Raw genomic sequence first — 11379 nt, 5'->3', positions numbered from 1 at the left:
GCTATAGCGCGTGTTCCCGCCCACCTTTCCCAACCCAGGCCGGTGTAGTTCAACTCATTGTAGGTTTTGTTGTTGTTGTTTTGTTTTTTTCGTTTTTTCTTTTTTTCCTACTGGCCAGCATTTGAAAGCAATGCGAAGGTGGAAGGGAGCCACAATGCAAAAATTACACAAAAATCGGGGCGGGGCAAAGGAGCTACAGTTACGCAAGAGAATTAGTTGCCAAAGTTTCGGCTCAAAGTTTGGAAGACCTGGTGCGTTTTTCTCACTCGTCAGGGGAGGAGGAAATGCCCAGGGAGAAGGACATTTTTAAACGTCTGTGATTCTGCAAGATGGGCATCATGGAGTTATTCTCATCATTAGTCATCGCCGTCCTGGGAAGCTGTGTTCTTTTCTTATTCTTTCGATTGAAGAATTTGCGCGGACCCCCGTGCATCCAGGGCTGGATTCCCTGGTTCGGAGCGGGATTTGAGTTTGGGAAAGCCCCTCTTGAATTTATAGAAAAAGCAAGAATCAAGGTATGTAGCTGTGCCGGGGGCTGGGGGCTGGGGGTTGGAGGGAGGTAATATTTTATTTTCAAATTATATTTTTATTAAGCGCAGTGTTAGAACATTGGACATAAGCATACTTCCGGCAATTAATCACATCTGTTGTTTCTCTCCTCATGATCTTCAGCTGTGTCCTAAGCAAGGCATCAAGAGATTAAATGAAAGACAACGCAGCTTGTTGGAAGTAGAGATGTCTTTTAAGTGTTAGTGACTTCCTCGCATTAATTCAAAGTGCGTGTTATAAGCGTATTGTAGTACTTGGGGAAGATAAGTTTCCATGACTTCATTTTGTGAAAATGAGTCATAAATCTGTATCACAAATAGAGATGGCACTACGACTTTGTAAAACTTGTTTTGCAAAGTTATCTTTACAGATTCAAGGCTTGCCACTTTTCTTTCTTTCTTTTTCGACCCCTGGATGCGTTTATAAAAGTTTTTGTCCCTAAAGCAGCTCTTGAATGTTGTGCATTAAAGAAGACACTTTTGTTAGCCTTTTAATTTTCATTCATATTTTCGCCGCCAAGATCTTACTATATTTGGTTGGTAAAATGGCTCTGTGGATGAAGTGCTTTCTACACAAGTGCGAGAGAGCCTGAGTTCAGTCCTCAACTCCTGCATTTAAAGTGTGTGTGTGGGGGGAGCAAACAAGTGGAGGAGAGATGGCTCAGCTGTTAAGAGCACACCCTGCTCTTACAGAGGACCCAAGTTCCCTTCCCAGCACCCACGGTGGGTTGGATCACAATCGCCTACAACTCCAGCTTCAGAGGTCTGGAGCCTCTGCCCTCCAGAGGCTTTGGTGCACATGCACATACCCATGTATAGAAACACACACACACACACATACAGATAAAATGGATCTTTATAATAATAATTAAAAAAAAAGAGCCAGTGTGGCCAAATGTGCTCAGATTCCATTGGGTGAGAGGCAGAGACAGGAGAATCTTTGGAGCTCACTAATCAGCCAGTCTAGGCCAACCACCCATCTCCAGGTTCAATGAGAGAACTTGTCGCAGAAAATAAGGTGGAAGGCCAGCAAGATGGCTCAGTGGGTGTAGGTGCCTGCTGCCACGTCTGACATCTTGAGATAGATCTCCAGAACCCATATGGCGGAAGGAGAGAGGCAGCTCCCTCCGGTCCCTCCGGTTGGTCTCAGACCTCACACAGGTGTTGTGATACGTGCATGCCCATACTCATGTAAACACAATATAGGAATAATATTTCCTTATCATTAAGTATTTCTCTCAGTCTTTGTGTGTGTGTGTGTGTGTGTGTGTGTGTGTGTGTGTGTGCATTGCAGGATGTGTGTGTCCGCTCATGTGTAGGTATTTTAGGCCATGCACGAATGAGTGTATGGAGATCAAAGATTGATGGGGGGGGGTGTCTTCCTAATGCACGTCTCCACTACATTTTGTTGGCACAGGGTCTCTCACTGAATCTGGGGCTCATCCTTTCAGCTAGACTGGCTGCCTAGCAAGCCTCGGCGCGTCTCTGTCTCTGCCTGCCTCTGTTCCCCGGTGCTGGGGAGGTAGAGATGTGAGCTGGCTTTTATGTGGGTTCTGGGGATTCGAACTCTGGCCCTCATATTGGCACAGCAGGCACGTTGTCCACCAAGCCATCTCCGGTCTTTAATGGCTGCATTTCATCAAATAAGGATAGGACATTTTACTCAAATCCTGAGAGTTGGGTTATAAAGGTTGTCTCCAACCGCTTTTCATTGTTTCAACCAATACCTCAATGGATATTCTAATATTTTTGCTTGTGAGCCTAGCCTTTAATGGTTGAGCCATCTTTCCAGCTCTCGATGGATATTCTTATTTGTGTGTATATAGTTGTATATTTAAAGCTTATTTGACTATTTCCTCAGAATAAACTCCAAAATAAACTCCAATAGATTTGCCTGGGGGAGGGGAATGCACAATTATATTGTTTATGATGGTATTGTGTTTTTGTACTGCTTTGAAAAAGATGTAGTATACACTTTTTTTTTTTTTATTGAGACAGCGTTTCTCTGTGTAGTTTTGGTGCCTGTCCTGAATCTCACTCTGTAGACCAGGCTGGCCTCGAACTCACAGAGATCCGCCTGGCTTTGTCTCCCGAGTGCTGGGATTAAAGGAATGTGCCCAGTGTAGTATACACTTTTAACCTTTGTTTTAGCATATAGATTTGCTTAACATATTAAATTCTGGGCCACACTGGGTGCCATAATTATGTGAAACTTTTACTAGTTGAATGCATCAAAGATGAAAAAGAATCTTTCCTAAAATAATATTTCTTTGTTTCCCACAGCCTTCCATGGTCATATGAGTTTAGTAATTTTTATGGAATGTTTAACAAAGTTGCCTCAGATCAAGTATGTGTGAGGGCTCTGTAGAGCCAACTATTATATAACACGACACAGGGTGTGTGTGTGGTCTTTCTCTCATATTCAAAGACTGTGGCTCCATTGTTTGATGTTTGAATCCTGGAAGCTGATTTTAAGAATTATTCTTATCATATGGTCAGGATGATAAAAAGTGCATTAGAGAAATTTAAACCATGCAAGCCGAAAGTCCCAAAGCAGGAATGCTCACTCCCTTCTTAACCCACTCCCTAACCAACACACACAAAAGGAAAACCAAAGGGAACTAATGGCTTTTGCTTCTTTGTGTTATACAAGTTCTTACTGTTCACTAAGTAGCCTAGGCTGGCCTTGAACTTAAGTCCTCCTGCCTGAGTACTCAGCCTTCTGAGGACGGGGATTCAGGTGTGCACGGTACGCCTTGCTCCCACTCAGCTTTCTCAGTCTACGTCCGCATTACTTTCTCAGAGCAGTCAAGAAAAGCTCCATTGCGGAAGTACTAAACCTTCTACAGCCTCTTTGCACGCTTGTGATGCCGTCTGTCTTCGCATTTGAACGAAATGTTGGAAGAGGATGTGATCTGCTTCTTCACAGTATCTGCAGCCCGTCTTAACATTTTGATAGATAGATTGCATTTATCTGGAAGCTGTACGGGAAACACATGGCTTGTTGGCTCTTTAAGGAAGGTCTTCCAGACATCCACGGTGAGCACCCCTCCAGCTCCAGCCTGTGAGGAAGACAGAGAAAACTGTGACGGCTGCAAACGTCTTCCCTGTAGCTGAATTTCATCTTTGGATGGAGGATGTGTTACTGTGGTTTAACATTTTAAAACATTAACTCTTGTGGGAGGCTTAGAATATGGCTCAGGCAGTAAAGTGCCAGAGGGCAAGCTGGAGAGCCTGGCACACACCTGTGATCCCAGGTGGAGGAAAGAGGGTCCTTGGGGCTTGCTGGCCAGCCACCCCAGCCAGTCCCTGAGTTCCAGGTTCAGGGAGAGACCCTGGCTCAAGAAATCAGAGGGGAGCAACGGTGGGAAATGTCAGTGTTGACCTCTGACTTCTACATGTACACACCTCTACAAACATACACACAATGTGTAGACACATTGTAGACACAATGTGTCTCTTCCACTGAATTCTCAACTCTCGTTCCCAAGCTCTGTAACACTAGTTCCTTTCTCACCCATCACCAGTCGCCAGAAATGGAGTTCGCTGTGGTTGGCAGTGCAGGCTAAGGGTTCTGGGGGGCCGGGTGGGGTTTTACTCTGGCACATCCCAGTTTTTCAAGTTTTCATCCCCCACTGAAAATGAATTTTAGCGTGATGCAGAGTGAAGCAAAGCTAATGAGGCAGTGATCTCTCAATCAGCAAATGAAGCCGAATAAATGATAACAAATAATAAAGCAGAAGAGATGAGACACACTTGAAGAGAGTCATGTGTGGGTTTAGGAAAGGAATAATTTAAGGCATCGGTAGTGGCTCTGTATGTGACCTGGGGCTGTAAATCGACATGATCTGCACCAGAGTTGGGAGACAGGGCATGGTATTGCTGGTGCAATTTAGTTTCCTTATCCATAAAAGCATGACTTTGAAGAAGGAACTTTGAAGGTGCAATGCATAAGCTTCAAGGCAGAGAGGGAATGTTAGAAATAAATCATTAATCACAGGCCAGAAGGAGGTCGGATTTAAGGTACAGCTCATTCGTCACATTAAACAGTCCGGTTGGGGTGTTTCTCAGAACTTGGCGTTCATGCGTGAGTTCAGAAAGGTTGGCACACAATTACTGACTGCATGGCCGTACGCATGCTGGAGCTGCACATGTGTGGTTAAACATACAATAACGCTTGTAATCACTCAAGCGAATATTTTGCTAAAAATATGACCGAATAGGTTCAATTCTTATTTGCTAACAACCCCCAAATGCTAATTAAAATATCAGAGATCCTAAGGGAGAGATATGCAGTGCTTGTGGTTGTAGATTGGAAAAGTCCATAGATGTCAGTCTCCAAATTGAAATCCAGGAGTACTTTCAAATTCTCCGGAAGCGTTATTTTAGATTCTGTGACTATTTTTGTAGAACTTAGGTGGAAAGGCCAAGAGAATGGAGTCCCTAAAACATGTTTGGAAGAAAAATACCCAAGAGGAATTGTTTCACTCAATTTCCATGCTGATTAGTCATTAAGACTGCAGTGCTGACGGAGGCATAAATACCAAGATAGACGGACCAGAAGAGAGAGCTTGGAGAGTCAGCCACACAAGTGTGCTCAGCTGACATGTGACAGAGACACAACAATAATTCAGTGGAGTAAAGACACCTTTTTAAACATTGGTGAAACAGTTCCATGCTCATGAGCCAGGAGGAAATAAAAACCCAGCAATTTACAAAACAAAATAAGGAAACTCAACCTAAGAATCACATCTTAGACGAAAAAATAACTCAAGGTAGATCCCAGTCCTAACCAGAAACATGAATAACAAAAAGTTAAAAAAGAAGAGAATATCACCCTTGTGGGTCTAGGAAATACTTTTTTGATTGGCACTCAAAGTGAAGTCCGTAAAAGGAAGAGAAGATAAACTACTTTATGAAAATTGGGGACCTTTTCTCTGTGACAGAATCCCCAAGGAGGACAAAGAAAAAAGTTTCAGAACAGAATCAAGTTATGTGCAAGTCCCATCCCCCACAGAGGACCAGTGTGTGGTGTGCATAAAGAACCATGGACAGTCAAACGCAAAGTACTGTCCAATTAGAAAATGGATGTGAACATCATGCCCATGATGAGGGTTTCCAGATGGCAAACCTACAAGGTAAGTGACAGTCACAGCCGCTGGTAAAGATAAAATCAGCCTGAAGACGCCTAATGGTCCAGCTACTGTGGAAAATACATCAGCAGTTTATTAACAGAACACGCAGCTAATCGTGTAACTCAGCACCTCTATTTTTAGATATTTCTCCTGCAGAAATGGAAACTCAGGTTTACACTGTAACCTGGCCATTGCTTTATCTGTAATCTCTTTTTACAGTACCCTTGAAATAGGACCCCAAATGTCCTTCAGCAAATGTCCTTCCATGTTGTGTGGAATTCTGCTCAGAAACGTATAGACATGAAGCCTCAACAACACCCAGAATCTAGCTAGACGTCTGTCTAGAGAATGGTAATAGTGGGAAAAGTCACTCCCAAGGGTTTGTATGGAGTCGGACATTAAATTAAGAATAGGAGAACAAAGGAGAAACAAATAAAACCAAAACCCACTGTTGTCGAGTCTGTGTCCCCACGCTGGATGACTTTCACTACGCAGAATCCTACAGTGAGCTCTTTTCAACAGCGCCAGCCTGGGGCAGCGGTAATCTCAGTGGCCCGGTGTGTTTGAATTTGTCCTCCACTTGAAGCCGCTAACTAACCATGTTACCAGTCCCTAACTAACCTACTAGGAAGGCCACTTTCCTAGTAGAAAGTTAAGAATGTACATTTAAACACAACCTTAACAATGAGAATGAGCCGCTCTCTTTGAAGTATTGACCACCAAACAATTGCCAGTAGGAAATATGGGGGCGGGCAGTGAGGGTATCTGGGTCATGGGTGTGAGAAATGATACGTCGGTGGTTGTTGTTGTTTATTTGGTTTTGGTGGTCAGTGATTCTTGAGCCTTCAGTTTGCCTAGTAGCACCTAATAGTCTTATCAAGAGTGTACCACGTGCCAGTCTCATGATTCGTGTGAGAATGAGTAGCACTGAAGTAGACATGAGTGTAAATGATGTCTTTTGAGATTCTTTTGAGACTCCAAATGGTATGCAGATGTGTGGCTCATTTTCATGGTGTACAGTTTGTTGCCAACATTCCTAATGGATACCAGAGCATAATTAGAATGCTCTGAAAATGGCATCTATTTGTTCCAATAAGGTCATAAACTCTGTTCTAGTTTTCCATTCTGTTGCTGTGATAAACACCAGCCAACAGCGGTTTACAGGAGGAATGGGATTTTTTGGCTAACCCTTCCAAATTATAGTTGATGACTGAAGTCATGGCAGGAGCTCACAGGTAGAAACTAATGAAAGAACACTGCTTGCACACTCATGTTCATCTTATACAGCTTAGGACCACCTGGCCAGGGAATGGTGCCACCCATAATGGTCTGGGCCTTCCTACATGATTGAAAAATTAGTCAGCCCTCTCCCCCCAACATGGCCACAGACCATTATGGTCTAACCCTCCATTGAGACTCCCTATTCAGTTGACTCTAGGCTGAGTCAAGTCAACAGTTAAAACTAATTAGGGCAGACTCCCAGAAGGCAAACCTCATGCTAGAAATTACATGAGTGAGAAGGGAAAAAATTACTACTGTATCAGGAAGAATGTATAGTTTGTGAAGTCTGAGCTCTGATGCCAGAAAAAAAGGAGGAAGGTCCCAGAAAGCAGGAGGATGAAGTGAATGCTAGGAGTCCTAGACAGACAAGACATGCATTATGCACCAGCAAACAGGCTGCAAGGCAGGCAGATGCTGCCAGACACCCAGGCAAATGCTAGTGCATGTAAATGTGTGATGGCTTATGCAGGCAGGCACACACACACACCAGCACACAGGTTGCAAGTAGGTACACAGACCTATATAGTGTCTGGTGAAGGCCATATTTATACAGACTCATACAAAGGTGACATTTGCCAGAAGTGCTTGTATAACAGACTGTTTTATTGCTTGCTTTGGGGGTTTCTGAACCCCCAGTGTCAGTCAGTTTTTGCTGACTGATAGACGTCTTATATCTACCATTAGCCATCTTGGTAGAGGCCTGGTATCCATGTCAGCACTAAGATGTCTAAACATAAACAGGCCCCTAAGGTCTTCTGTTCCCTTTAGCTTTGTATACTTCTCTTGAGCAGTAGTGAGCTGTATGTTGCTTAAGTTTCTTGATATCTTGAATAAAAGGTTTCAAGATGACTATGGTAATACATATATTCTAATTGTTTATTATTTTCTAATAACCAAGAAAGGAAGATAGAATATGCATCTTATTATATACATTTTAGGACAAAATGAATTAGGATTCATATAATTTAAATGTGACCCACAGAATTTCTAGCAACTACTAGATGTAATCATATTTTCAAGTCTGGGCCATTACTTCATCATTGCTATTCTTATTTTATTTTATTTTATTTTATTTTATTTTGTGTGTGTGTGTGTGTGTGTGTGTGTGTGTGTGTGTCCACACATATGCATACAGGTGCACACATGTGTGTAGGTGCCTGTGGAGGCCAGAAGAGGGCATCAGATCCTCTGGAGTTATATATGGATAGCTGTTGAACTGCCCAGTCTGGGTGCTTAAAGCTGAACTCAGGTCCTCTGCCAGGACAGTATACACTCTTAATCACTGAACCCTTGCTCCAATCTCAGCATTAGTATTGTGGAGGAAAATTGTGTTATACATAATCCACGACTTAGAAATGCTTACTAATACACCTGTGTTTTGTGTTCTATTCTAGTATGGACCAATATTTACCGTCTTTGCTATGGGGAACCGAATGACCTTTGTTACCGAAGAAGAAGGAATCGATGTGTTTCTAAAATCGAAACATGTAGATTTTGAACTAGCTGTGCAAAATCCTGTCTATCACACCGGTAAATAATATTTTTAGACAGTTCCTTTGAAGTATATCATTGAAACCCAAGAGTTATTTTGAGTAAAATTGCATCCTCAGTCCTCTATCAAGAACAGTGAAGGGCAATTATTTTGTTATTAAAGTAGGGTTAGAATGAAGATAAAAAAGTATATGTAGTAGACTGGGTCATTGAAAAGGAAATTATTGGCAGTCTAATACATTTAGATTTCACTTAGACATGTGAGTGGAATAGGCTCCCGTCACTGATGCATTTGGGGGATTATTTGGAATCTCTAGTGTGTTACAGCACCTAGGTATTATTAACTACAGCCTTCTACTGTGATTACAATGTTCTACCAGCTCCAGCTCTTGGCTTGATTATGCTCTGCTTGCCCAGAGTAGTGCCCTGCTTAATAAGCAAGCCATTAATATGGCCTCTCCTGAGAGTGCCCATAGGGGCAGTAAGGCTAGCTGGCTGATTTCTCCTTTCTTACAGTCTCCATCTGTCTTAGCCCACTGGCTATTACTGGAGAATGTGCTTCTCACGGGGCTGTGTCTCCCTTTCTCCCTAGGTCCCGAGCCCAGACCATGCATCTTCCCCAGAATGCCTGCCCTGGCTTCTTCTTGCCTAAGGCATCCTTCTTCTGCCTCCCTCCCCCGCCCCCTCTTTCCTTCTCAGAGTCCTTTAATGTACTCTGTCATGCATTTCTTAGTATTAAGACAAAAAAAATCTTTGAAAACCTCTCAGTGGTTAAAAGTTTAACTACTTTTCTATTGAAAGAGCACAGTATATTAGCTAAATTCACTGCTCTCTAGTGTTTGTTGATACATAAGCTATGGAGTTTCTGATCGATGAATATAAATATTTTGAAGGCTCTTCTTCTATATGCTAACTAATTTCTTCAGTAAAAGAACTAACTTATCTGCTAGAGGCATATGGATATTATCGGAATGTTCACCTGAGGCTCCCCTTTCATGTTCATTTCTATGAATCAGATAAAATCTGTTGACATTTACTCTTCAGCAGCCTCTTATCCCTGTCACACAGTCCACTACCATGCTTAGGAGATCCAAGTTTAATTTAAATTAATTTATACAAAATACAACCTGAGCATAGCAGAATCATAAAATATAAATTATTTTTTAAAAAGATTCTTTAAAGCCTTTGAAAGATACTTTTATTTGGTTAATCAAACTATATAAACCAGATTAAAATATTTTTTGGAAAGTAGTCTAAAAAAAACAAAACTCTTGACCCTACCCCGACCTAACCTGAAGCTGGTATTGTAGAAGAAAGAGGAATACTTCTTTAAACAAGTATTCTATAGTGGGATCAGAGTTATTCTGCTGAAGAAACTTGAGGGAAATTGGGGTGTGTGTGTGTGTAGAAATGGGGGTTTAGTTGGGAGAGTAGTGAGTATACAAAGTGTGGATAATAGCTTTCAGGATGCTAAGAATTTCAGGACAGTGTGCATTTTCAGTGTGCCTCGACCATAGATCTGGAGGAAGATGGGACTAGAAATAGCAGCCCTCTCATTCCTCTCTAAGTCATCTTGCAGAACCGATCTACTGATCCTGTGTGCTGTGGGGGCTCGGTCAGTAGTCCCCCTGGCCAGTTTGTAGCGGAGGAATATAGATTATGTGCTGCAAGGGATTGCTGCTTCTCGTTGTTGTTTTGAAAATAGTTCCCTCTGTCCTTAGCGCGGATTCCAAAGAATGTCTTTTTAACACTGCATGAAAGACTGTATGTCTTGATGAAGGGCAAGATGGGTACTTTCAGCATGCATCAGTTTATTGGGCAGCTGACTGAGGAAATTCATGAGCAACTGGAAGATTTAGGCACTCATGGGACAATGGACCTGGACAACTTTGTAAGGTAAATAGTAGTTGTTTTCATCTTCAAATAAAAACTTGAAACTAATACATTGTATTTCAAAATTCACCTGCTGGATTATTGTTCTCTAATTAAGCTACTATGAGATTTAAAAAAAATCATTTAAATTCTAATTGATAGGCACTTTCTAGATTAGCATTCTCACTTTATGGTGAGCAAATAAACCAACAATCATTTGACACACGAATAGTCATTGAGTCTTCTCGTGAAACACTGAATTACAAAAGCATTTTCTTACCCCACTGGAATCCCAGGATACAAAGGTGGAGAGTGACCTGGAAGTGGAATGAGGCTATACACTCTCAAAGCCCCACCCCACAGTGATGTACTTCCTCTGGCAAGACTCCGCCTCCTAAACATCCCATAACCGTCCCAAATAGTGCCACCAGCTGAGACCAAGGGTTCAAATACGGAAGCCTGAAGGGGACATTCTCATTTCAGTCATGCCACAACAGATAACATCAACAGATATTTCAATAGCAATAGTTTAAAAATGCAGACTTTTGTGAGAAATTAAGAAATGAGTGATTACTATTACCCCTTCAATTCCTAGTGTATTTGCCGCTACATTCAGAGACACGAGTGGTGGCCTACTTCTTACTATTTTCTAAATAAATTCCTATTGAATGACATTCATTCAGCTTATTTCTATTTATTGTTTTGCAGTTGTCTGGGTCTAAGATGTGTGGTGATATTTTATTTTTGCTGAAATGTGGTGATATTTTATTTGTGCTTTGATAAATAAAGCTTGCCTGGAGATCAGGAGGAAAAGGCCAGCCATTTTAAGTAAACAAAGTCAGGCAGCACACACCCTTTATCTGATCACTTATCAGGCAGAGTCTATGTGTGTTCAAGGCCATATTAGAGAACAGAGCCAAGTGTGGTGACACACACCTTTAATCTCAGTACCAACCATAGAGACCTGGAGGTCTGTACAGACAGGCAGTGACAAGGAAGTGAGGTAGCTGGGCTAAAAGCCAATGAGAGGGCAGAAAAGCAAGGCATATAAA

General features: G+C 42.0%; 1 protein-coding gene across 1 annotated transcript in view; it reads left to right on the top strand.

Annotated features, from left to right (window-relative positions):
• The first annotated feature begins 40 nt into the window (after window positions 1-40).
• The window catches only part of Cyp39a1 (cytochrome P450 family 39 subfamily A member 1), a 92404-nt gene continuing 81065 nt past the window's right edge, over window positions 41-11379 (top strand). The window contains exons 1-3 of the mRNA XM_042266391.2: window positions 41-515; window positions 8359-8494; window positions 10177-10351. Of these exons, the coding sequence (XP_042122325.2) occupies window positions 330-515; window positions 8359-8494; window positions 10177-10351 (497 nt within the window). The 5' untranslated portion in view covers window positions 41-329. The remainder of the gene's footprint in view (window positions 516-8358; window positions 8495-10176; window positions 10352-11379) is intronic.

Source organism: Peromyscus maniculatus, chromosome 21 (assembly GCF_049852395.1).
Source record: "Peromyscus maniculatus bairdii isolate BWxNUB_F1_BW_parent chromosome 21, HU_Pman_BW_mat_3.1, whole genome shotgun sequence".
Lineage (NCBI taxonomy): Eukaryota > Metazoa > Chordata > Mammalia > Rodentia > Cricetidae > Peromyscus > Peromyscus maniculatus.
The sequence above is the reverse complement of the archived record's forward strand: the minus strand, read 5'-3'. Positions and strand labels throughout refer to the sequence as shown.